The sequence below is a fragment of the Dermacentor albipictus genome, chromosome 2, assembly GCF_038994185.2.
Source record: "Dermacentor albipictus isolate Rhodes 1998 colony chromosome 2, USDA_Dalb.pri_finalv2, whole genome shotgun sequence".
NCBI lineage: Eukaryota > Metazoa > Arthropoda > Arachnida > Ixodida > Ixodidae > Dermacentor > Dermacentor albipictus.
Window position 1 is genome coordinate 173,170,163 of NC_091822.1, and position 27,976 is coordinate 173,198,138.

General features: G+C 41.7%; 1 protein-coding gene across 2 annotated transcripts; it reads right to left on the reverse strand.

Annotated features, from left to right (window-relative positions):
- Nucleotides 1–58: 58 nt before the first annotated feature.
- On the reverse strand, nt 59–27,897 carry Pex5 (peroxin 5). Of its 2 annotated transcripts, XM_065430482.1 has the most exons (16): nt 27,717–27,897; nt 27,270–27,523; nt 27,099–27,140; nt 26,618–26,635; nt 26,204–26,327; nt 24,510–24,714; nt 19,987–20,083; nt 18,696–18,818; nt 14,255–14,379; nt 10,887–10,947; nt 10,633–10,776; nt 9,954–10,024; nt 7,701–7,898; nt 4,354–4,519; nt 2,775–2,932; nt 59–579 (listed from the first exon to the last, which is right to left on the reverse strand). In XM_065430482.1, exons 2-16 carry the CDS (start codon nt 27,363–27,365, stop codon nt 369–371), a joined length of 1,839 nt encoding a protein of 612 aa, XP_065286554.1. In that variant the 5' UTR covers nt 27,366–27,523; nt 27,717–27,897; the 3' UTR covers nt 59–368. The 2 variants fall into 2 exon arrangements, with proteins under 2 accessions (XP_065286554.1, XP_065286555.1); XM_065430483.1 differs by lacking the exon at nt 18,696–18,818.
- Between the last annotated feature and the right edge of the window lie 79 nt (nt 27,898–27,976).

The following is a 27,976-nucleotide window of genomic DNA, read 5'->3' on the forward strand; positions in this document are numbered from 1 at the left end:
GCTAAAACATTCAAAAATTCACAGCTATGATTGCGCTATGCGTTCCAAGTTCCCAATGTAATCATCAGAACCATTTTATTTTCCGGATCAGTCAAAAGTCGCCATTCCATAATATCACTGCCTCGTTAGATTCGTGTACGTATGGGCCATGTCATTATGACCCGATTCCAAGCTTTGAAGATCTGGAGAAATTGCCGACTCCCGGAACTGCACGATGGAAAGAATGCAAATCGTGACACTATCGGAAGCTAAACCGACAGCTGGAATTTGTTACGCTTGATTGGTCACGAAGGTGATTTCGAGTTCAGGCACGACTCCAGAAGTTCACTGTGGTAACAGCACTCGCACAGCACTTCGTGAGGGCGCAGTCAAGAGTCCACACCAAACTCCCTGTTGAGGTATGGCAAGTCTCTCCTGTCGGCCACCTTGTAGAGGTCGGGCCGATTGAGAAGGGTGAGCACCATGCGCAGGGTTGACCAGATGTTCTCCGAGACTGCGCTGTTCACAGACTGCATACCTGCTGGGCCCCTTCCAGCAGACTGCATGTTTAGTGCTGTCAAGAAGTGTTCTGCAGCTTCCCTGCAAAATACAAGCACACAATCTGGTAATTAAAGGCTCAAAGTTTCTGCCAAAATTTGCACACTGGTAAAAACACAGTACAGTCGAATCCACTTATAACGATACTGGTTTTAACAACATATCGGTTATAACAATGAAAAGCTGCTGCACCATCAACTTTTGTATGTTTTCTATGGGAAAATAACCCGCTTACTACAATGTCCCCATGCCGCATTATCGGTTACAACAATGAAGTCTGGCTGCTGGGTGTCTGTGCCGAAAGGTAATGGAACGCGAAATCCTTGAAAAGAAAAAAGAAAAAGTGAAATACGAGCAGCTGCACGATTGCCCGCCATACATACTTCGTGCGTATCCCTCCCGTCACCCTTCCACCCCTCGGAACATGAATGGGCTGCGCCCATAGCTATGCACTGCACCGCACCAACCTCCAAAACACGAATGCACCGTGCCAGCTGCGCTGACAGAGTGCTAGCTCAGCCCACTCGGCCCTCACAGTTGGGTTTATTCTCTAGCTCTCAATCTGCGCATTTCTGCTAACGGATTAAATCGCTCATGCTTGTCTTGGTTCATTGCGTCTAAGTCATTCTTGACCACGTTGTTTCGCAGCTTTGTTTGATTTGCCGCCAAACTGGAAGTTGCTGATCCGCCCGCTGATCATCGACAATGCACGACGATGCCAGTGAAAAGAAAGCGCACTGCTATACATTTGGGAACGAAGTGCTTCTAACCGATGAGGCGATCGTCGGGAACATGCTAGCATCAGATAGCGGTGGCCACGATGGCAGCGCTGACACTGTAGGGCAGGCTGCCTCAACATTGTCGCCGCGGGAGGTTCTGTAGGTGATTCAGTCCCTTGCATGCTTGTTTTCGCGAGAGACCTTCCACTTCACTACGTGGAGCACCTGTACGCCTTGGAGAAGGATGTCGGCAAGCTTCGCGTAAAGCAAGCAAGGCTGACGGACATGTAGTTCTCTCATGCAAGCCAGTGGAAAGTACGTGGCAAGATGCTTGGGGCGGTCTCGCTAAACTTTTTCTCTGTATTTCTCAAGCTGAGATGTTGCCACGGCAACCTTCCCGCATTTCTTAAAGGGCGCCTTTTGGAGCCACCAAAGCAATGCCACGGCGGAGCTCGTATGTCACTTGCCGCCCGTGACCCTTTTTCGCAGTTATAGCAGTGCCATTTTTGAACGCCGACAGCTGCGGCTTGTTAACAACACGCGATCGGAGCGCGCAGGAAGCAGAGTTAAACAGTTAAACGGGTCAGCACTATCAGAAGCCGTATGAAGGAAGGTGGTGGGGAGAACTGACATCCCTGTCATTATAGTTTTCTCGGAACAGCTAGGCCATCCCCTATATTAATTTTTTTTTCATGCAACCCGGTTATAACAATTATCAGTTATAACAATGGAATTTTCGTGGCATTTGAATATCGTTATAAGGGGGTTCAACTATAATTAAAGCCAACAGATGCCGAAGCGAAGAAAGTGATAGGAACATGAACTTCTAAGAAAACACAGCTTAACTTACCTATAGAGCATCGACTGCATTTTTTCCATGAGTGGATTTCATTTAGCCCCGACAGATTGCCAAAGGGCAAAACATGAGAACCGCGATCCCTAGTATACTTATTTAGCGATGTGTTAGGATGCGAACTAAAGGAGAAAAAATTACAGGAACAAAGAAGAGCGTCAACAACATTCTTTTCCTGTGTTTGTGTCCTAAACACCGCTAAAAGCATGAATCAACTAGCCCAGCAAAACGCAGTGATCACTGGTACAGTTCTTTGGCTCAGTGAAGTAACTTACAATACAAAATAGCTGTATCTAACCCACCTGCAATACTTTGCTGGTGTGCCCCCATATCACAGTTGCATCCCCTTTTCATATGAATTTTCTGCTTTTGATGAGTTTCTTCTATGACAACCATTGCAACAATATCTGCAAAAATGTATCTCTATCTTCTCCTTGTAAACAATTCAGCAGCCAACATTTTTAGAACGAACTCGTAAAAAGATCTTTGTTTATCAATATGTTCACTATTTCACACTTTCCACTAGGCCTGTAGCGGTATTTGCTCCGAATGCAAAGAGGTGGCGGCAAGCAAGCATTTCACATGCTGCAAGACACCAAATGATGACACCGCAGTCACAGAATACCTGGCTGTGTGATGCAGCACAATATAGAGCAGGCATGTACCTGTATGATCCTAAGTTGATACAGCTGATGCCGAGGTTGAATCTAGATCGAATAAAACCAGGCGAAAGCTGCAGTGCCTGGCGGTAAGCGTCAACAGCCTCCTCAGACCTGCTGCCATTGGCAAGTGTGGCACCAAGCTTGTTCCACAACAGGCTGTCCTGCAAGCACAAAACAACAAGGTTAAGCTAACAGCTTCAGAATTGCTTCGTTTAGTTCACTAGGCATCCTCAGTTTTCTAGTGTTGCGTTAAATCTTACGTTAAATCTTACGTTAAGTTGACCCGTTGAAGTGAGAGGCAGACGACGCATTTGCTCCCCGGTGCCAGCTCTTTTCCTGATGTCATCCCAGTGCGGGCGACGCTGTCAGCCGTAGGGGCGGAATGCACGTGAAAGCGTGCCTGGCTTCACTTAATTCGTACTGCCAATGTAAGGATATCATTGATGTATGTGGCGTGAAACTGATTATTCACCGCCGACTCCTTAATTTAACAAAACGAACTGTTTTCTCATTCAAATTTGCTTTTTTTTCTATTGCCCGATAATTCGGAAAATTCCGCAGCCCCATTCTGTGTAAGAAACATTGATGGTTATTTCCTTAAAATGTTGAATTTCAATACAACAAAACTTCGATATAACAAAGCAAATTGCCAATTTTACAGACTTCATTATATCGAGGTTTAACTGTAGAAGGAATTCAAAGCCGTTGAAAATGAGGCACTATTTTAAAAGGTCTCGGCGCTTTAGAGATACCTATAAGCCAACATTATATGTACAAGTTTTACATCATGACATATTGCTTGTTTGTTGCAGAACAGAGCTGTGCTGACTGCCACTTACTTATGTCAGTCAACACTCAGTGCTATATAAACCGATTTATCATCATTGTCATCAGCCTATTTTATGCCCATTACAGTACAAAGGCCTCTCCCAGCAATCTCTAAATACCCGTGTCTTACTTTAGCCAATTCCAAGTTATGCCTGCAAATTTCCTAATTTCATCAAACCACTCAATTCTCTGCTGCTTTATATACACTCACAAAATTATCCAGCAAAACACTGATGAACCGGTTCATCAGCAAAAAACGTGAAATCATGGTGGGCTATGCAAAGAAAGCTTCACTTTAATAATTGTGACCCAGTGACACAATGACACATCTTATGGACTGTCTGGAACTACCCGGACTGAAATACACCAGCATTCTTGAACTGCAAAGTTCAGTCATAACTAGGGATGACTGAATTCCGCAAAAAGGGACCTTGTCCACCAAGAGCCTTCTACTATGACAGGCTGTTCTCTACCATCAATGAGCAATGCATTCGATTAGGTTGACGCTGTCCACCGAAAATTTCAGGGGTCTTGCCTTTTCTTTCGCCAACTAAACATTTTGTCATCCCTCTCTCACTAAAAAGAACAAACAGACAGGTAACAACACACGTCATTTACTCAATATCTTCTAAGCGCATGTGAGTAACACAGCAAATGCAAACATTGTGCTTTCCCGAGAAGAGGGCTGAAGCGCACAAGCATGAAATAAAGCATGCCCATAGCACCCCCATGACATGCTTGGAGAACTACTTGCATTTGGCCGCACAGTAAGTGCTGCTCGGAAGCAGTCGGCTGCTTTGTCGTACTCGCCAACCAGGTTGAACAGCACACCCAAGGCACACTGGACATCTGGGTCAGGGTCACTGGGGGACATCCTGGCTGCCTCAATGAATAGATCTCGTGTCTTGCTATGCTGTTCACTGCAACAACAACAAAGTACGTGTGTGTGTGTGTGTGTATGCACATATATATATATATATATGTATATATATATATATATATATATATATATATATATATATATATATATATATATATATATGTGCATACACACACACACACACACACGTACATATATATATATATATATATATATATATATATATATATATATATATATATATATATATATATATATATATATATATGCAAAGAAAAGTAACAAACAACAGTGGCTCTACGAGGGAGACCTCAGCCTAGAGTCACTTGTGTTCGCAGGGGTGCACCCTCCTGTATTGTTTGTTTTTTTTTTTTTTTTTCAATGCCAGCTTAGTGATGCCAAAACTTGGAGTCACATATAAGGTGCCTCTTCCCAGCGGTTGGTCTCGATTTACGGGGCATGGTTACGATCATGTCCAGTGCAGGATGAAGGCCTCTCCCAGCAATCTCCAATTACCCGTCTTCCACCAGCTGACCCCCCATCTCATGCCTGCAAATTTCCTAATTTCATCACACCACCTAACTATCTGTCATCCTCGACTGTGCTTTACTTCTCTTAGCACCTACTCTAAAACTCTATTAGACCACTGGTTCACTGTTCATCATGCGGAGACAAAGGAGAGGGCATGGAGCACTGGTAGCAACCCGGCTAATATTTTCCATCCTCCAACAACAACATGCTTAAAAATGACTGGGAATGTAATGCTACTGCAGTGGACCAGCGGCTCCCATACATTGTGGTGTAGCAGGCTATGGTTGGGTTGACAAGACAACTCTCCTAGTCAAAACATGGGCTTCTGTCTGAGGCTTCCCTCGTTTAGTCATTGTTAGTCACTATTGACCGGTGTAACTACTGCCACCAGTCAGCATCGACACCAGTCAGCAGATGATGAAGCTTGTCACTAGAAGATGACAAAGACATCTGTAGTGTAACCTACGACAGAAAGCCAAATACCTCAGGGAAGAGTGCAATGCAAACGTTAGCACTCATTTGTCTGGAATAAAGGCCACTCAGAATTCCATAAGACGTGCATATTTCTGCCAGCAGCTTGCTGCCAACATGAAGTGATGGCCACATCGCTCTAACAGTCAGTGCACTGAGCTATCCCAAGCAGATTGGCAGAGTGCAAACAGCGGTCTTTGAGACCGGTTCATTGCACTACTTAATCTTGAAGGTCATAATGTCAGTGCAGTGGTCAGAGCAAATTAAACAAGCCTTGCAACACTTATCGAATATGGTAAATAAACCATGAACGAGATTGCAAAACATCCCAGATCACCACCAGATTCATCACCAGATGGCACCGCCTTCTTATGCTTCATAAGATTTCATTTTAGTCTTGCCATAGCCGATGCCTAATCATGACTTATATAAAGAAATCCAGTCAATAGCTACATATTGTGCTTGTTCTCGCATCACAGAAAACACAGAAACTGGCGCAAGTATTTCTGGAAGTTGACGGGCACATGGTATTTTAAGCAAAACTTCGAGTTGCCTGTTGTGTTAAAGGAATTATATTTGACTCAAGTGTTAACGAGAGCATTGCCTAGCAACTGGACTGGGGTGAGATTACGCCAGCACCTTGCTTTCCAAACATTCGCCTACTCTCTCGCAATTCACCGGGCAGCACGCTTTCATCTGCAAATGTCAGCGAGGCAGGAGCATGGCACCTCGCGAATCACGAGAGGGCAAGTGAACGTTCGAAAAATGGGATGCTTCGCAATCTCGTTCGTGGTTTATTTACCATATTCGATAAGTGTTGCAAGGCTTGTTTATTTTGCTCAAGACTAAACTTGGCATTTTCCTCATTTCAAACGCAAGTTTCACAACTATTCAGACACACAAGAAGCAAGTGAGTAATGTGGCGAATTGAGCGTGTTGGTACACATTTGAAAAGGTGGCAGCACAACAAAAGACACGGACGGAGACGTGATTACAACAACAAGCACTCGTCATTATCGTCCCGTCCGTGTCCTTTTTTGCACTGCCGCCTTTTCAAGTAAGTGAGCCATCATCACTGCAGGATAGACAGCGACGAACATTATAAAACCCAACAAAAAAAATAATCTTGTCCAGTGCCACACTGCATTCTCAAAATAATTTCTTTGCCTTTGTGTTTCCTAGACGAAACATATAAACGAATAATCAACTTTACACCCTTTCACTGTACCCGCAGTCAGTCTCATCCAAGTTACGAATTTAGAAATGCAAGAACAGAGCATACACTCGTGAGTGAATGTGTTTCACCTGATATTGCCCTGATATTGCTGGCTACGAAGGTTCAAACAACCTTTCTTCTTTCACTTTTGTTTTTGCACAACCTACACGTAAAGAGCTTTGGTTCAACTTCACAGGTGTTTCATATAGGTGTATCAAACTAGAGTGCATATCAATTAAATCTTGCCCCCCACTGCTGTACTGCTTCAGCAAACTTTAGTGGCCAAGTCCAGCATCCTTCCTGTCTGTTCGCTTTCATCCATGAAGCTTTTTACCACTGGAAATAATGGTTTCATTACTCATGGTGCATTCGACTGGTCATTTTTAAGTGCTCTAGAGTGCTCCGACGGTGCACGTTACACTCAGCTGATCAAAAGCGAGCGCACTGGGCGCATTTGACCAATTCTTTCAGAGTGCTGTACTACAGCTCAAGAGATCTCAACTTTGACCCGGAAGCGCAGCCAAGATTTGGCACAGTTCTGGCAACATGGCTGCTGCAGCGGCAAGTCTGCGCTGTTAGCCTGTCAATGCTTGTTTATAACAAAGGAAGCGCTGACATGTTTCTACCTCTGGCCTCCAGTATGTGGTGTTCAAATCCACACCTCAGCAACATCTTTTAATGAGCGACAAAAGCAGATCTCAAAGGCCATGCTTTTGCTAACTGGAAGCACTGGAAGTGATTGCGGAGCCAGACACATGTGATAGAAGCCGTATTTTGGACATCACCTAATGCTATGGCAAGCAGCTGGGCTGTGCTTGGGCATGCAGTCTATGGCTCCAATCTACAGTGGGCTCAGCTTCGCTGCAATCAGAGTCGAAGCACGGTAGGCCCACCTTTCTTCAATTAAACTTTGGCACATGCTACAGTTTGTTACAAGTGAGTTTTATGGCTGTAAAGCTCTGTTTACATTTCACTCCAATACACTGAGCAAGTGGCTACATACGTGGTCATTATGGTAAACGCAGGGTGAGACGTCTTCCGATACGTTATGTTGGTTGACGAATGCAGAGCCTCGTATCGGGGATTGCACTTGAGCCATTCCAGCAGGGATTCGCATGCCTGCATCTGCAGGGCCTCATTGGTATAGCTCACAGCCAAGGCCATGTGAGCAGTCAGGTTCTGCGGGCTCAGCTGCAGGCATCTGCAGAGGGGATCAAGCACTGCTGAAGCGATGAAGGCTAGTGAGACCGCTATTAGAAAGGCAGCGGCCAGAGAGACAAACTCTAGAGTCGGTGACAACCTCAGATTGCAGAGGCAAGTACAGCCACCATATTATATTTCACAGAGATGTGACCACAAAACAAATGTTGACAAGTTTTCTTTTAAGAGTGACCTCTACAGCTATCTTTTTTTCCTATATCATTTGCCGATCTAGGGGAGAATAAATGATCTTTCGCCTGACCTCTTATTGCTACTGAAAGTAATACAGTAAAAGCTCATAATTCGAACCGCAAGGGGAAGCCGCTTCAGTTCGAATTAACGAAAGTTTGAACTAACGAAAGTGAAGGAGAGCAACAGTACACTGCGATTAGGAAGCAGTAGGGAATGTCAGAAATTTGGCGTTAAGATGACGTGTGCCGCGGGCACACGCCATCTTCAAGTCGAAGCTCTGGGTCCGACTGTGCCACACCACTGATGTTCACCGAAACGAACGTTAGCCGAGGCTTAACACTATCACAATGATTCGCGACGGCCGATACCTCCTAAGCTGAAAACAGAGGTACACAACCGATGAAGACTGCCGAGACAAAGACGCTGAACATGTGAAGGTGGCGAAGGCCCTGATTCGTTGGTTCTTGATTGCAAGCGCAGCTGCGACGTACTTGATTCGCTGTGTTTTGGCGCTTGCCGTGCCATCTCCGCACAACATTAGCAGCTGTACAAGATTTGCAAAGCCTCCGAGATTCGCAACGGGCAAGAAGTCTTGGAGGTTACGTAGAACGGAGAGGCGGCAGCCGCCACTGCCTTCTGGCTGACCCTGCGTGGGTTCGGTTTTTTTCCGATTTTGCCTTCTCTCGCCGTTCTCTCCGTTTCGGAGGCAATACAGCCTTGCGTGTAGGCAGTAGGCGCTTTTCTCTGGCCGTGTGCCAGGTCAGCGTAGTTCGAATTATCTGTGAGGGAACCTTCTCGCGTTCGAATTAACGAACTTTTTTATACATAGACTTCTGTGGAGCTTGGCCGGACCAAATCGTACAGTTCGAATTATCCATAAATTCGAATTATTGAAGTTCGAATTAACGAGCTTTCACTGTAACGGTTTTTACTGCTCTATGGTTTTTGATTGCTGTTGAGTATTCACAGCATGTAGCCCCTGCTGTAATGCCAGAAAGGTGAAGCAGGTAACTAATAAATAAATAAATAGATGCAGTCTAACCTCATCATAACTAGTATGTCTCGCCCAACGTGAACACCCTTCCTATATTCAATATATGTTATAAGCCTACACGCCGATTTTGGCAAAAAACAAAACAAAATTGGGATCATGCCTATTCGAATGAAAGTAGAGCTTTTGATGGGCCAGCAAGGGTCTCCTGTTAGCTTTGATGGCCCATTGGTGGCTTGCCATTCTGGTATGCATTCGTGTGGTCTGTTTAATCGCACAGGATCGGTGCATTCAGCTTGGTGGCTATGAGACAGCCAAGCCAAGTGGCTGGACCAAATAAGCATGCATGTCCAGAATGTGCAATTTCAATTTACTCTTGCTGAGTATGTGGCATTTTCACCACCAGAATAGATACTTCAAGCTGCAAGTGAACAGATATCCACTTGTGTAACCAATATTGTTTTGGATTTTCGAATTCAAAAGCGTCAAACACAACCCTAGGCTTCACCCTTCAGTGGACTTGAAGAAGGCTCGATCAACTGAATCTCATTTCAATCTTAAATTGACATTTCAGCCCCAACACTGAAGCCTTTTTCACAATCTGATGGGTTGGTCATATGCCTTGCGAACATTGATGAAGTCAAAAGTCTAGTGAAATCTCATCCATGGAAAGAATCATAAAAAATCATTAAAATAGTGAAAAAAGTAAGTTCTCATGTATGGATCGAAACAGCAAGTTAAATAATTTTTTCATCTTGGTCTGCGTCTGTGTTGTTAGTTTGCTTTCCTTTTTGAAGAAGGCATATGATTGTGATAATTGCAATCACAACGAATAAAGCCTCGTAACCAGCATACAGAGCAAAATAAGCTTACTTTCTCAGGGCTGCAATAGCTGCTGTGTCCTGCTCATTTTCAGCTTGCGTTGTCCCCAAGTATTGCCATGCCTGCACCAACAAAGAGTCACAAGAAAGGCGAAGGTGTCAGTAAATTTCTCCAATGACCCCTTGTCAAGTGTCACATTGAAGAAAGACTATGTGATTGCAGCAAATGAGTGGCTTGCCATCACCACAGTTACGTTAAATTGCTACATTCATCAAACAAAAATACCTTTAAAGTAAACTTTCTTTTTAAACTAAATTAAACTAAAATTTTTGTGTTGCCCAGAACTTGCCCACAACTTTCCAAAGTATTTTACCCTGTGTGTCATCAATAATGGCACAACTATTGGTAACCATCCACTACGGCACCCAAAGTTGAAAAATCGACTTTATTATTAAATAATGACATAAAATAGATGCCAAGTTCACAAAAGTTCTGTAAAAGCCCCAGTTACAAATACTGGCACATTTTAAAGCAATTGTAGTACATATATTTTGTCTATTTCGGGTGCTCAAACAGGTGCAGTTTATTCTTCAATTCAGTCAAGATAGGGCCAGGTGAAAGCAGTTCTGCATTTCATGAGCGTATGAATTGGGAAGACCAAACTTGAAGCTTTCGCTAGCTCGAACGGCACTCGCACATACTTCAAGCCAAGCAGTGCAAGTTTATTTACCTCAACGTGCTGTGGATTTTTCTGGACTGCTGCTTCAAAGAGCAGAACTGCGCTGGGAATGTCGTTTTCTTGAAGCTTCTTAAGGCCTTCTTCAAAGGGATTCTCAACGTTTTCCAATGGATTCACGTCAGCGAACTTGTACTCCTAATTTAGAAAAACATCAAAACATAATGGCTCCATAAGAACGAGAGATTCCTCAAAGCTGCAAGGCTGGGTATCAAATAGAAGCAGTTCAGTAATGATTGTGAACTTACACGATATGGCTCGGGAAGACTTTCAAACTCCGAAAGCCATGGATGAGAATTAGGCGCCTCCCTGTAGGAGTTACAGTAAATAAAAATGTTTAAGAATCACAAAAAAGACATGGCCATAAATATCATGCTTCAAATTAAATAAATAAGCATATAAAAGTGACCATAAAAATACCAGGTGGGTCAGGAAATATTTTAAGCGATTAGGAAACACAGCACAGCATACATCATTCCTCATTGCAGATGTCAAACGTTATGTCATAATCACTAAAGAACTGATTATGTATCTGAATTCAATTGTTTTATTGGCACATTTAAAAGTGCATGTTGCAAAAGCAAAACCGAAGCCAGCCTGTACATAAGGAAAGTACATATTCTAGAAATCCTGTGCCTTGCAACACACTGCTACCATTACCACCGCAAACACATTGCTTCGCTTTAATGTCAAGAAACACGGATTTGACTCAAAATGTGAACTGCACGGGTGTTCCAGTTAACAATTTTCTGCATTGTATCAAAGTTGTTTGGCTGCATGCAGAAGGCATCTTACATGGTGTACCACTTAAGCACAGCAACCCAGCACAATCAATGTTATAATGAAGGACGCATCGGACACAAAAATGCCTTCACTGCATCCTGTATGCGTTATATGTGTACACCCTAAAATACTCACGCTATCGTATCTATGTGAAAGAAATTCCATTGACGGGTTAGTTTTGATGGCCAATCTGCAACCTGCCATATCGACGCATGGCGTGTAAGCGATGCTAAATTACAAATGAAGCCTTTGGACAAACTTTGATACGCAAGCATGTAATTGGAATGATTACACAAGATAGGTATGTTGCCTTGCTGAGTGCGAGCCAGTCGAGCCAAGGTCAAGCCAAGCCACAGCCCAAGAATCCACCCACCTCCAGAATGTGCCATTTGAAGATTATCTTGTTGCATATTTCACATTTTCTGCAGCCATATTACCATATTTACTGGACTATAGTCCACACCCGGTGTATAGTCTCCAGGGGCCAATCTCGGCCTAACGTGAAAAGTCTTCTTTAGATAGTTTGCAACCACTGCATAGTCTGCAAAGACAGACTTACTAAAAATAGTTTCTCTAGCTTGTCTGCAACCAGTATACAGTAGGTAAGCATATGTTTTATATTCAAGCAGTAAAAGTTTGGGTACTTTATTAGACTGTATGTAGGAGTCAATTTCAAAACCTGTAAAAATCACTCTCATCGGGCCTATCAGAAGAAAACAGGCCAAGCATGTTGAATTTGGCAAATGGTGTTACGATCCCAACTGTCCTTGTGTCTTGCACATATATGAAACTACGTATAAATGCGTTGAGCATTTTGTAACTATGTTTTGCGCATGTGCTCACAAATCCAAATGCTGAAAAACAGCCACTTTAAAGGGACACTAAAGTGAAAAATGATTTCTTCTGCATCAGTAAATTACCGTTCTACAACACCAAAAACACCACTCTTACAACGATAAGACGTTTGGTAAGCCAGAAAAAGCGCAAGAACAAAATACGAGTCACAGCCCCACACCTGGGGGCTGTGACGTCTCGGATTTTGATGGCATCTTCTAGGGCCTGCTAAATATATATAGCGGTACAGATTGACTACATTGTGTTCTAAAGGAACCGAATATTAAACATGGCAAGTTTCGGGAACCTTTATTCAGCCAATGCATCCCAAATGCGAAAACATACTTTGGAATCCCTGACATCGCACTGACGTACCAGCGCTGAGGCTTCGGCGTGAAATTCAAATACTGATACTTGGACCTTCATTTTCTCATCCAATATTCAAACTATTTTTTTTAAATGACTGCCTGCAGGGTTTTCAAACAATGCTTAATTAGTCTAAACTGATTTATTGCTTCGCTTTAGTGTCCCTTTAAGTATCACGAGAAGCATTCGCTTGCATATGACAAGCTGCTAGTATGAGCTATAAATACTGCTAAAGCACCACAACAGTTATTGCAGCAATGGTTTTACAATGTGATTTAAGGCAGGCAAAAATTTCAGGAGCAGTCTGGCCTCATTTTCTTCAAGCATGCTTCAGGTCTTGAAAATAATATTATGTATGGCCTGCACCCATCGATAGCTCATACCCTATGAAATTTCAACTTTTAAACTAGGGTAGTCCACGGACTATAGACTGGAAAATACAGTAAATATTTTGAGCTGCATGAGAACAAAAATCTTAGGCGTAACCGATACTGTCTAAGACCTGTATTTTCAATTTTGTGATAGCAGTAGAATAATCACTGAAATAAAGCTTGGCCCACAAAATTTTAGATTTTCTTATATGTATATGGTACTGCTTCGAATCCATGTTGATTGTATTGAGGCTCAGCTATAATCGATAAATGTTAACCCACATACGGAAAAAAATATGGCTATGATGGTTGTATTTTCTGGTTTCATGATTAAACGGCTTTAGTTTAATGTTAGCGTAATAGTGGGGTTAAGGGAAATAGCATCACCATTTCACAAACAAACTTAGCGGAAAAGCGTAGTTTAAGTGTGCGATGCTATTCCATTACACTTTGAATTTCACATACATAGTGCGCCTAAGTGATTCTATCTATTCGCCAAGCTTTGTGTGTGCATCCAAAAAGTGTGAAAGACAGCGCAATGAAAGCCAGGGGTGCCTAGTATTGTACTTTCTACGTCTGCTGATCAGCAGCGAAATCAGTACAAGCAGTAAATGCTGCCAACCACAGCCACTGAAATCTTCCTATCTCAGAGGCCATATACCGTTGCACCTACCTCCCGACTTTACCGATAGGTGGCTCTGTCATCTCGAAAGTTTCTCTCATTAGGCCTTGATGCGTTTGAAACAAGAAGCAATGTCATAATACTCCGTCGTCAAAGCGACTTGAGACTAAGCAAAAGCCGTGTACACAGTCATCTGCTACAGACGAAGTGAATACTACAAAAGCAATGCTAAATTCAGTTGGAAGCGGGCGGCTGGGACCGCTGTCATGTCTTACGTAAACAACATAAACCATGCAAAGACGGCAATGTTTAATCTGAGAAAAGCGTGCGTACGCTAAATGCTATGGGTTGTTTAGCATTCTGCGCATGTGCATTTCAAACCAGCTATTCCACTAAGCCCGCTATTACGCTAAGCTAGAGTTGTCTATTATAGTACAAATAGACTACACTGTCTCAACATTTTTTTTTCCTTTTTTTTTTAATGCACACCGCTTCCCAAGCTTCCTGCAGCCCTTGTCTCGGATATAGTACAACAACAATATTTTGCACCAATAAGTTTCGTCTGTACAACAAGCAGTACCCTCATGCTTTCACAATGTTACAAAGGAAAAAAGGGTGCACTAGACTGGAAATTTCCAACCTCGTCACTTGGTCCCACTCTTTCTGCAAGTTTTCCCAGAAGTCGGTGTCGTTTCCCTTTTCTCTGCCCTCTGCAGCAAATGCTTTCGCCCACTCAGTTGCCATTGCTTCAGGGGAAGTAGGGTCCTAGCAAAACAATAATTGCACTTGTAATGCATTAGATACCATAGACAATTCAAGGGCACAAAATTGTTATTATTTTTTAAAACTTGGCAACACCTTCAAAAAGAAAACAATGTGACAATCTGCATAATTCACTTTACGCTCAACCGTACAGCCCCCAACGCTTATGTCTAAATATCGGCGTGCTAGGGTTAAAGAAATCGATGTTTAGGGCAAAATAGTGGGTTTCAGGCAAAGTGCTTTCACTCTGTAAAAGTATTAGAGCACAGAACGTGCAGAAAAAGATAAATAAATTTGTCATGATGATGCATCCCTCAGAGAAATAAAAAGTTTGGTGTCCTCATGTAACCATTACACGGCACCTCTGAATTCACTTCAGTGGCAAATACACTGAAAAATTCTGCGCTCTGAAAATGTTAACAGTCGGCTGTACATTTTTCAAGTTTTTGCATAGAATAGCTGCATAATGTGCTAAATTTGTTCAGCTTAAACTTATAAGCTACAGTGAAATTTTGCTTTCTTTGCATCGCAGCAACACAGCATCTGAGCTCCGACCAGTGTGCTGGGGGTCATACAGGCCAGAGCAATGTGAAAGAGAAAGCCTGAGGCCGTATCTTATAACATTTCATTTACCTCCCTTATTACCATCCACCATGCTTAATGGCAGATCCTGGTGATGACAGCCACACTGCTTCATTCGAGCCAATCGTGAAAAGTGAGGAAGATGAAAAACGAAATGAATTGTTTGAAAATAGAACCCGTAATTAGCATTCCAGTGCATCAAATGTCCTCGCTTTCTGCTTTGACATTTTCTTGAATGCAAGGACAACTTAGCAAGCACAAGCAGGAGATGTTGTGAATTGTACATCTCCAATAATGATTTCCTTTTAATATTTTAAACCCCCTGTACAGCTTACCTTGGGGGTCATTGGTATCAACATATACAGTTGACATTCTGGATGTTGACAGAGAAACTTAATTTGGACAAATCTCAAGGTACCTTGAGAAACTGTTTGTTTAAATGAAAGTTTATTTTAGTGAAATGTCAGCACCTGGGTTTGATACCAATGTGGGGATGTTGCAATGATTCATTTGTAACAGAATGGACTAATAGGCTACTTGGTTTAGTTGCATCTTAAAACTGTAAAAGCGTGCAAGAACGAGAATGAATAGAGAAGACAGGATGAGACGCTTACCCACAATTGAAAAATTTTATTGAAAGGAAACTATATATATGCACGCAATTATATGCACGCAAAAGACGCCTTCGAAAGCTTTAACCCATGATCTTTTATGTGCATGTGCAACCCACCTACTCTGTTTTTTGCTTGCACATATTTGTTTCCTTTCAATAGAATGTTTCAGTTGTAAGTAAGCGCCTCGTCCTGTTTTCTCTCTTCGTTCTTATCTTTGTGTCCTTTCAGTTTCAGAACAGGTCATTCCACAGTGCTCGATCAAGTGATTTTTGAACAAATACAATTTGCATTTGGTTGTGGCACAGGGTACCAAAAACAGCTCTCTTTCTCTTCAAACCCTTGCATAGTGAACAAGATAAGCAGGGTGTCAATAAGCATATTTATTTGTCTAAGCACTCCTTCTTTTTGGCACTGTGATATTTTCATTACACAAGTGAACGAAATGCAAATTATTCACTTTGGTTGCAAACTGAATTAAAACAAAAATAAAGCATCATGCGGCCAAAGAGAAACTCAAGCAATGTGAAGTCTGAACATAGTGGAGCACACCTCCTTTAGTTGTCACTATTTCAACTCAAATGATTGATTAAGAGCAAGCTTTAGCTTGAGGCCAATCTCTACTTGCCCTTCCAAATATGTGTGAAATGCAAGAATGTTCTCATTAAGGACACCCACTGAACCAATTTGAATGAAATTTGTTGCATTTGAAAGAAAATGTTGTGTACTAGTGACTGTCAAGAGCAGATATATTACTTAGTACCCTTAATGTTTTTACAATAAACTGCTGAAAACCGTCAAACTGCAACAAGTTCCAAGTTTACAATGCCATAACTCCACACCAAAAGCACATATGTATTGCACGTCTGTAAATGGCACCTATTAGAGCATCCCAAACAAACACAAAACAAAACAAAAAAACATATGACACAATAATTTCCAATTTATGCAACATTGCTTACAAGAATTTTGTAAAAGTCCTATACACAAAGTATTGGTACATTTCGTAGCAATGAACAGTAAATCAATCTTTCTGTCTACATGAGATACAGTTTAGAAACTGAGGTACATATGTCTTTAGTGCCCGATTACATAACCGTGAACTTCGTGCTTCTTTTTTCTCTTCTTTTCATACTGCTCAATATTGATAGTTTCAGCAAGACATATGAAATTCCAAGTCGGCAATTTCCTTCCAGAAGTCATTAGAACATAACTTTTTTCTTTTGAACACAACAAATTTAATTAACTCAGTTCAGTAGCTGCTAAGGGAGAGCACTTTTCCATTTTTCACGAACCAGAGTTTAAGCTTCCTCTAAAAAGACAAACTCTAACTCTGTTTAAGCTGACAAAATATTTTTTCAGAATTTTATTTTCATTATTTTGCTGTGATAGGTTGACTATTGAAAACATAAAACTTTGACAAAATAAATGTCAGTTTTATTTCTTTATTTTGGGGGGGAAACCCCTACGCCAATGCTCCAGTGTGATAGCACAAATTTCGAAGTAGTATTTTTTCGTATTTTGGCAGATGTGCTTTAGCCAGAGTTCCTGGAACTTTATAAGTTAATGTTTGGCTCTCTTGTAATACAATATAGTCCATCTTTGCCAACAAAAATTTAGCAAGGCTCAAGCAGGTACCATCAAAATGTGACGTTGGTACAGAAACTTCCAGGGCAGCATCACCACCCACATTTAGTTTCTGCACCTTCTTCGGCTTACGAAGCCACTTAGCATGGTAAGAGTGGATTTCTTGGTACACCGGAAGTGTAATTAACTAATATAACTCAAGTTTAGTCTCTATTTAAGAGGAAGCTTCAGCTCAAGACCAACTCCAATTTCCTTATTTAGATACGTGTGAAGTGCACACGTTTTCATTAAACAGCCCATAAACCAATTTGAACAAAATCTATTGTAATTAAGAGGGAGGGTGAGCTGTATTGTACTGACTGTAGCGAGCAAAATTTTTATGCAGGGCCTCAACTTCTTTTTAACAAAAATTGCCAAAAGCGGTAAATTCTTTAAAGAACAAAGCACAAGCTAAACAAGTCCTATCAACTCTGTTCACCTCTGATGTCTCATTAGGCACAATTTACAGACATGCGATATCATTCTCATTGCTGAATTATATACAGTTGCCAACTTGATGCTTTAGTTGCTGTTGTTGTTTTCTTGCAATTTTCAATGACTTTTGGAAGAAAATTGATCTCCTAGATAAAAGGCCTGCTGCCTGTAGACAGTAGATTCTGACCTTACCTTTTAAATGCAACAAACCACGTAAATTCAGTGCAGTGGACATCGAGCAAAACAACTTCTCGGCTCCCATGCATTTAGATGGGAGCTCCGAAGACAAAGCTTCCTCTTAAGAGGAAGCTTTAGTTCGGGTGCTCCTATCTAAATACATGTAAAAGGAGAATTCGTTTTTCTTGGCAATCACTGCACCAAATTTGACAAGGTTTGTTGCATTTAAAAGAAAAACTTAAAATTTAGTGACCGTTGGTTTCGAATTTTTGAGTTAGGTCGTCAATTTTTATTAAAAATTAGTAAAAATCGAAAATTTTCAAAAAACGAAACTATCAAGTTTACAACTTTATAACTCAACAACGAAAAATGATAATACAATTCTGTGAATTGCATGTAATAGTACATCTAAAGCAGACAAAATTGATATGCTACACGTGAATGTAAAAAAATTTATTAATAGGGAAATACAACTTTTGCAGAACCCTTGTAACCAACGTAACAAATTCACGTAAGATGTAAAATTACATATTGAATTTGTCCGCTTTGAATGATCCAATGGATGCCGTTCACATAACTGCGATATCAGTTCTTGATGCAGAGCTATTAGTTTGTGAACTTCGTGCTTCTATTTTTTTCAAACGGATACATATTTCAAAATCGTTTTAAGAAAATTCAAGCCCTAAATCGAAATTCCACTTCCAACAGTCACTAGAATTTAACTTTCTCTTTCAAATGCAACAAATTTCACTAAGATCGGTCCAGGGGTTATCTCATAAAAACGTTTTTGCGTTTTACATGTATTTGAATAGGCCGCGTCGAAGTTGGGCTCGAGCTAAAGCTTCTTCTTAAGGTCCCAGTGCTTCAACATGGCTCTGCGTCAATTACCTTCGGCCACGACTCCTGCTGCTGCTGCCGACCGTATTGTCGAGCAAAGTCTTCAGCCCAGCTCGCAGCCCGATCCCCTAAGTCTGCGTGGTCGTCTCTTAGCCTCTTCACAAACTGCATAAACTAGCGCGTGGAGCAGGCGCCAGGGACAGCTCCATATACATGACTGCAGAAAAGCTTAGCTCCTTATTTACTATTCTTTACTGAACCAAACTATTAATGGAGCCAGAAACCTTAACCTTAAATAGTTAGAAAGTGGAAAGAGAGATAGAGTGCAGCTTCTATGAGGACAATGTCTTTGAGCCACGCCTGGGTTCAAATCAATTAAAACTTTGGTGTCTCTCAGAGCATGCTAATCTCATGCAGTAGTGTTTCTCAAAACTTTAGCGATCATGTACCTCGCGGCTGGCTTATAGGTCACTGACAGACTTTCTTGCACTTAGGAGTGTCTACTCCTTTTTAACTACAAAGCATGCAGAGAAAACAGACATCACATTAAAGCCACAATAACTGCACTCAGTTTCACCCATAGCAGGCAACGCTACGAAGACTTGAAAGATTTCTCTCACTGCTCACATAAATTCATGACCCAAAGACTATGCATCACGTGTCAAAGAATGATACTATGGGTATACCTCACGTATTTCAGCGTAACATTAATTTCATACTTCTGTGTCGCAAAATGCAACATATTTGTCATATGACAGGCATTGCAAATTTGAACCTTTTTTCCAACGAACAAGTGGAGCAGTAGGCAGCAGCCGCACAGCATCACTTGCGCTCATCCCAAAAAAGCATAATACATTTAATACTTCAAGCACAAGTGTGCGCAAATGAAACACAATTTGACATGACCTGACATCAACAAGCTGTAGCTGTAGAATATGAAATACAGCAGGTACTCCATACAAGGCATCAAAGATAAAAAACAACTGCACTGAAAAACACACACAGTGAGACTTCTATGAACACTTCAATTGCATAGCTTCCACAGGATTGCCTGCTAACTATAAAACAAAGTATAAAAGGATACTATCTTTACTATCTCCTAAAATTAGTATGTCCTCGGCATTCTTGACTATATAACGCAGAAGGCAGTGCAGAGTGCGCTGGCTTTAAACTCATGTTTTGTTGTTTATTCTTGCAGCATTTTCACATAGAATACCAAAAAGCAAAACAAGATAAGCATAAGCATAAGCAAAATAATCCCATAACTGCATCAATAAAAGGAGAGAAATGTACCAAATAAGAAAGAAGAGTAACAAATAATAGGGAGAAGAAAGTGCAGTACCTCTGTTTCCATCAATGCATCATCGTTGACACTCTTCAGGAGATCGTCAGCCACCTGAGCCATGCCTTGACTGCCTTCTGTCGCTGGACCTTGCGCACTGCATAGATTTTGCGCCAATCAGTTGTGTCTCGCTGGGTGAGCAGTCTTTTAAAACCTAACAGAGCCTGCCACAATTCACAGAAGGACCACAGCGATGACTGAAGAATCTTGTGCTACTTCTTGGGAAATGTTTAGAGTATGCACCACTAATTTCCAGAGTACAGCCCAGTAGCACACATCCTCAGGCAACTCTCTGTACATTATAATATTAATGACCTTCAATCCTTTTCAAAGTTAGGTTGGAAGCGATTACGTAAAATATTCGACTAAGATATAAATTCTAATGCACGTGGAACTATACAGAAGTGGTTTAAGCATATTGTTGCTGTTAGCTATAGTGAAAATTGACACCAATTTGCTTTGGACCACTGTGTTGTCACAGATGATAAAAAGCCTAAAGGAAAAGTGTTTTTAATACTGCAAATTGAGAGGAAAATCCAGGATACAGCATCAACATGTCAACCCACCATTAGGGGTGTGCGAATAACATTCAAAAATTTCAAATATTATAAAATATTAGATTCTTCACATTCGTATTCGATTCGGAAACTATGTATTCAAAAATTTTTAAATGTGCGATAGGATATGAATATTGATATGAATATGAATACACCATCAGTGGAAGTGCGCTGCGCAGCAAAAAAGCAAGGAAAAAAAATGAAGGCTGAGCCTGAAACGTATGCGTCACGCAATCCTCGAGCTCCGGTGTGGGAGAACACAGGGAAGGAATTTCACTTGTGGAGACTATACGGGGCAAGTGGAGAGAGCATCTATGTTGGTGGTAAAGCTCGCCTCCTGATATGCACTGAAATATTTCTATCTCGGCTAATATCGAACCAATTTGAAAAATTCTTGCAACAGAACGCTCCCTAGAGGGCACATAACAACTTCCAGTGTATAACCGAAATTTTCTAAGTGGCTTGGTGAGGGTTCCTTTAATGACAAGAAACATGAGGAGATGGTTACTTGGATGGATGGAGTAACTTTATAGAAAGGTCCTGCGAGCTACGGGGCGCAAGGTCCCATAGAGCGGGCTACTCCCACGTTGGGACCGGGAGTTGTAACTCCCTGGCCGCATCGTGGGCTCGCTGGAAAGCCCAGAGCTGCTCCGCCAGGTCCGTGCTGCGTAACGCTTCTTGTAGCCTGGCGGAGTCTTGATCCTTGTTTGCGTGGGTCCGACCACACGGCCAGAGCAAGTGATGTAAGTCTAGTGTGCTATGGCAATTTTCGCAATATGATGTTTTGTATAGGTCAGGCATCTAGTGATGTAGTCTGTTCTGCGTGGGGTACGTGTTTGTTTGAAGCATTCTCAACGTCAGGGCTTGAGGCCTGGTGAGCTTATTGTGAGGTGTGCTGTATATTCTGCGGTCTAGACAAAAGTGCTTTATGATCTCGTTATATGTGGAGGGAGGGTCCCGATTCTCGCTGGGATGGTCACGACCAGAATAGGTGGCGTCGCGGAAGGTTAGGTCTCGCGCGCTCCTGTGAGCCATCTCATAGAGATTGCGAGGGGCGTCCACGATCTCTCCGAGGTGTGCCGGGAACCAGCAGATGGTGTGATGCTGCAGCGGTGCGGATCTATTGATTATTTGTAGTGCTTGTCTTGCAACTGCTCCTTTCTGAAAGGCTTTGACGGCCGAGCGTGAATCACTGTAGACGTGGGTGGTGGTCGGGTCTGTGAGCGCGAGTGCGATGGCAACCTGTTCTGCTATCTCGGACTTGTGGGTCTTGACTTGGTTACTTTCTCCACATACAATGACATGATGCCTTCAGCACATAACTATGATACTTAAGCAAAAAATCTTTTTTTCATGTTCATTTCATGTCCCTGAGCTGTCTTTTGTGTCCGACATGAATACTACAAGTGTCTGCAAGGCTCATTCCAGCTAAAAACTAAAGTTTTCTTTTAATTTGTACACATATAGCTCACAACTGGTTTTGGTCCACGTGGTTCTAACCTTGTATGCAAGGAAAATTGGCACAACATTCGAAAACGAAAAAAAAAAAAGTTGTTATTTGAGCTTGTCCGAAACTCTGCTAAGGTTCCACGCTGTCATTAAAAACAAAAACTGTCTGGTCCTACTGTTCTTTCTTCACACCAAAGACGAACAGTAGCAATCACAAAATAACTAGAAATTGCAAAAATAAAGGAAGCAATCACAAGAATAGCTTCTTTCTGCTATTCTTGTGGTTATTATTATGATTTGATTTGAAAACATATACATGTATACACTTGACAGGAAAGGAAAAGCAAGGAGCAGGCTGGCAACTGCCATGTAGTATACCATGCACAACTCTTCTAAATAAAGATTTCCTGGGCATAAGTAGTGGGTGCGTTCATTTTGTTGTTCTATCCATGTCTTTCTGGGCAGTTCAAATATGAGAGAGAAAAAAAGAAATCTTCAGGCTCATGCACAAGTATTCAGCACATTAACCTTATTACTCTGATAAACATTCCAAAGCACAATCTTAAAGGGGAACTAATAAGTATTTTCAAAGCTACAAAAATCCTACCACGTGCTTCTCACATCTAAAAAAATTAACACTTATCAATTATGAAGTATGGAAAACAGAACATAGCATACTTGTTGCAGTACGAGAAGATGCAGACATAGATGACGCACACCGGATTAGCACTGACTCACAAGTGAAGCTTTTATTGGAGAAGATATACATATATGTGCAGTTGACTCTCATTATAATGGACCCTGATAATTCAGCAAAAAACATCCAGTTTACCCAAAGTTCGTAATATCCGAAACGCCTCACTGCCGAAACTTTGGTCGCGATGTCTAACAATAATACTGCAAAGAATGAGTGACGAACATCCAAAATAAATTTTAAAAAAAATCACAGCCTCGCTCAAAAGGTGAAGCATTGATTGCAACAGCAAATTAGTAGACAGCTACACGAAGTAAGGATAAGTACTGGTTTTATCGGCGGTATAAACTTGCAAACATTCACTTACGAACTAAACAAGCACGGTTTCATGTGCGCGGAGGTAAACATGGACGCATCTCGCTCAATGACAACGGAAAGGCGCTGTCAAAATGTTGTAGTGAGAAAGCACGGGAGCAGCAACAAGCGAATTGACTTTCGTGCTATCTCTCGCCTCAACATGAACTAAACGTCGAAAGCACAGCACATACAAAGCTACCGGCACTGGGTGCACTTTGTCCACATCGCAAACTACTTTCAAGGTACAGCAGCTGCGCGCTAAGCAGCAGCAGCCAGGAACCCCCCCTCACCCTGGCCTCATCCACCCTCCTCGTGCCTCATGTGCAAAAGAAGACAGTTTCTGCCCTGCCTTCCTCCCTCACACGCGCTATATTGAGCCACGATCATCGGCTAACCCTCGCAAGTCAGTTGTCAGCCCGTGTCAACACAGCAAAAGTATGTTTTATACACCCAATTCTGAAAAAATTGCCTCTAATTTCATCTGCTGTAGCCGATAGTCCATTGTAGCGTGGTCCTTTAAAAGCGAACTTCGTTGCATTAATAAAATAGGTAGAACAAACTAAGGTTGAAATATGGCCAGTTATATTCGAAAGTCTGCTGTACACGGGTCCATTGCAACGAGCATAGACTGTATATATATAAGTGATTGGTAACACAAAATAGAACTCGAGGAACCCTCCCTCTTCTCCTCTGTATGTTCATCTACGTCTGTGTCTTTTCGTGCTACAAGTATGTTGCCTTACCAACTCACCCAACTATCGATCGTGCTGTTTATATATTAATTTGATACTAAAGTCGGTCTCGAAATGCCTGTATCACGATGTCGCGACACAGGCCTAAATTTTCTGATATTCTGCAGCAAAAAGACAGGTACGAAGATGATCAGAAAGATGTAAACAAGACTGCCACATATTTTTTTCGGCTGCGCTCGTGTACAGTAGCTGCAGCAGTCACAGGAACAGAGAGAGCCAGTAGATCATGACATCATGAGGCATCCACCTCCCGGGTACCAATATCGAAACTGGTTCAAAGGTACAACCATTATAGTGGATTATTTCAGGCGCTCTGATGTTTGCCACTATTTCTGCATGTCCGATAGTTTTGGGTCTCGACTTGCCCCCAGAAAATTTGAGAAGTAAAAAATCCGAAGTCTAGACTACTTTAAAAATTGAAAAGTATAATCCTGGTTATACAAGCATACTAAGTTGGGCGGACAGGTAGAGAGACATTCCAAGAAAAACGGTGCTGGTAACAGGACCAACGAAAGACAAAACAACAGAGGCTCTGACCACCAACTACAGGTTTATTCATAGGAACGACTTGTATATGTACATGGTGGAAAGACATTAAAAGATAGCCAATGTCACATCTGTGTGACCACAAAAAAAAGAAAATAAAGAATGAAAGAAGGGCTGACCGGCAACAGTGGTCAAGTGAAGTTCTACTCAAACGCTTCTACAACTCACCTCGCACGCTGTTCACCTTCCAAAAGGTATTCTTCAGCCCACTTGATGGGGGCTTCCTGTGGCAGCATGGCCGCAGAAGTTCCTGCAAACTCCCGGGACCAAACGGCTGCGACTAGGCCGGGCTCTTCCTTCACCTCTGGCATGGAGGGAACAAACTCGTCGGCCCAAGCCTTGGAGACACCTGCATCAGCGATGCCCGGTCGCACTAGAACAAACAAGACAAAGAGCTTAAACACGTCTTCCGACACATTACACGCATTTCTCGAGCAGCAGTAGCCTCATCCAAGCAGAAACATTTTCGAACTTACATTTTCCACAATTGCTCACGATAATACTCAATAAAGTTTCATTTGGCAATTTCTTCATTCCTCTTACCTACAATATATGTACGGCAAAAGTTGCTATGGCTCTTTGCCAATGTGTACTAGAGGCTCCAAATGTAAGCTGCAAGCTCAGCGCTTCTTATCTTTCTTAAGCAGAAATGGAAGAATGGAAGTAGATACAAATGTACAAATTCTTGTGGTTTCAGGAAATAAATTCCTATGATTTTGCTTCTATACATTTCCGCAAGCAGCTTGGATAGTTGACGTAGTACCCTGTTAATTGCTCATTACAATGTGTAGTTATGCCTCTATGTGAAGAAAGCCTGTACTGTTTGGCTTTGACCACGAGTACAGGCTCGCACTACAATTTTTTTCTACTTTATTTCAGTTTTTTTTTTTTCACTTACTGTGTCTGGTAAAAGCATGCGTCAGCTTTTTCCTGTTTGTTTGTGCACAGATCTGTTACTGCCCACAGGCTAAAGATATAGACATTACTGTCTGTATAATGAGTAAACTAAAAAGAAAATAAAGGCAATTATGAATCCTAAGCCACTTTAGGTTCTGCATATAAAATCATATACCCTACCACAAAAAAAAAAAAGGCAAGCTGCCCATTGCTGACTGGCTTTAACTTTTTTTTGTGATAAGCTGTACACGCCAATATAATGGCTTAGAATCGCAAGTATCCGTAAGAATAACAATGTTTAAAACAAGTTAACGTTGTGTACATCTTTGGACACTTCTGATCAGATCTGTGCTGTAATAAAGGTGAAATATTTCAATTTTGTTAGAAAAATTAATTCCATACAATGCCTGGGTGGCTTGGTGTCATTGCCAGTTTGTAGTAGATAGATTGGATTCTTTCAATGTAATGAGAGCAATAATTGACATTAGACAAATTTATTAAAGGGCTCAGTGTTTTTTGAATACTACACTGCACAACTGAAATAACCAATGTTATACCTGCCCCTGGCATATTCCTAGTAATCAAGGCAGAGGGTCCACATTTGTCGATGCACAAAGGCTCACTAAATATTTTAAATCTTCAAGACAAATTTAATAGATACATAAAGGGGCCATGCTGGCACCAATAGCATCATAAATGGTTAGCAGAGTGTTAGCCACATAACCTAGGAGTCCTGGGCTTGATTCGTGGCTAAACCAGTAGTGAAGAACTTTTTCTGCTTTGTTACCTTATGACAACTGACGATGGTATTGGTGTGACTATACAAAGTCAGTGGAATTCAGACGCTAATGACGCTAATGAGGCTCTACACTAAATACATCACTTTGTGTAGCCTCATTTTATGAAGGCGCGCTGGTTGAAGTCATGGACAAGCTTTTCGGGCTTGAAATGATAAACATGGTTACCTGACACTGGTGGCTGGTACATCTTCTCAATATCGTGCATTTCCCGGAGTAGGCCAGCCATGTGGAAAGTCTGTGGGGCCATCCTTTCTGGTCCATGCCTCTCGGCCAGAAATTCATCAACAAGCTGTTTTGGGCAGAAAGGTGTAGTCACAACAAAGGATCACTGTAGTCCTATTAGGTCTGATGTACATCTTAACCACAAACTGCAGCAGTGAACAAGTCTTTTAGTATTTTTTTTGTGTTCTAGAAGCTTTCGCGAATGGCTGAACATCTCTGCCATCCTCCTGTACACCAAGCACACTGAATGGCAAGTTAACAGTCACTATTCATTTTTGTCAGGCACATATCAAAGCATTAGCTTGGTAGTTAGGCTAGCAACACAAATTTGCTTTCAAATATTTTTGTCATACTCACCCCTGCAGAAGTTCCAGCCTGAAAGTAAAATGGAAAGGCACTGTTATTGGGGGTACAAATTCATTGCTAAATAGCACGTAGATAGGATTACACATTTCTGAACTCATGTATTGAGGGCTTGGTAATCAAGCAACGAGCTGTTCATGGATACTCAAAAAGTTACATCAGTATAGCAAAAAGTCAAGCGTACAGACGATGATCGTAATGTGTGATGATTGCATGAAACATACAATCTGTCACACTGTGAAATCATTGCACTACCATTTGCTCTAAAAGCAAGAAAACTGGGCAAAAGCAAAGGGGGAAAACAACACAATTAAGGTCGTCAGACCATCAAAAAAACGTAAATGGTACATTTGTATACAATCTCGAGCTCAACAGAATGAACAACAGAAAGTCTGAAAGTTTTTCAGATCCATCGGACGAGGAGAGTTCCATGAGGATGTCCTAAACACAATTATGAAACTAAGTTTGGTCTTACTGCTCCGAGCTGTCCATGGTGTCTTTGCCTCAGAAGCCCTTCCTGTAAAAAAGAAATGTATAATAATAATAAATAAATAATAAAACCAGAAAGAAACGCACGGATATGAGATTTACTGTAGATGATGCTAACCAAGACTTTAAACAGAAAACTGGACTCGGGGAAACTTACTTGCTGTCGCGCTGCGTCCTGGATCGCATGACTCGAAAGTTTGACGAGAGGATTTGGCGCGCCGCACTCGGCTTCTACTAGGTTCCGGATAGACATATTGCGTACAGAAGTACACGAATGACTGAGCTACTGCTGGGCGAATTTGAGTTTCGATTTTGTAAGGTGCTAAAGTATTAGCCTGTTGGTCGATGAACCATGTCACGAGCACCACCTTCGTTCGAAAACGACGTCTTCATCTTCACTTATAAATCAAGCTGCGGAAGAAAGAAAAAAATAAGAAACGGAGAAGTTCTTGGAGACAGAAAGCCTATCTGGCAGCAGCTACAGTTGCTCAAACATATTAATCACTCAGTTACAAAGACCCGCATATGTAGAAGGAAATCGGCCAACAAAAGATCAGCAGATGCGAGCGACGTTGTGCAGAATCGTGATCAAACGACTACCAACCGTGTCGAGTCGGGTCAACGTGTCCGAACGAATTAGACGTTTATTTGTAAACAACGACGCTCTCCTTTTTGCTAGACTCGTGCGATCGAATCCAATAATTTTTTTTTATGGTGCATTGACTTCTTCAGCATGCCTCAGCTGATTCGCTTCGCATGGTGGACTGCTTATAACCTCAAACCAGACACTTGTGTCTTTATTTAAAATGATAGACTTATGTACAAGCGTAACGTGCTTAAAACCTGTTGACTGTATACAAAACC

Excerpts from the sequence above, each read along its gene's own strand:
- Pex5 (XM_065430482.1), bottom strand. The coding sequence starts at position 27,365 with ATGTCTATCCGGAACCTAGTAGAAGCCGAGTGCGGCGCGCCAAATCCT. Across the intron at positions 10,025-10,632 it reads AAAATCCACAGCACGTTGAG|GCATGGCAATACTTGGGGAC; the intron begins GTAAATAAACTT and ends TTGTTGGTGCAG. Across the intron at positions 580-2,774 it reads ATCAACTTAGGATCATACAG|GGAAGCTGCAGAACACTTCT; the intron begins GTACATGCCTGC and ends TGTATTTTGCAG.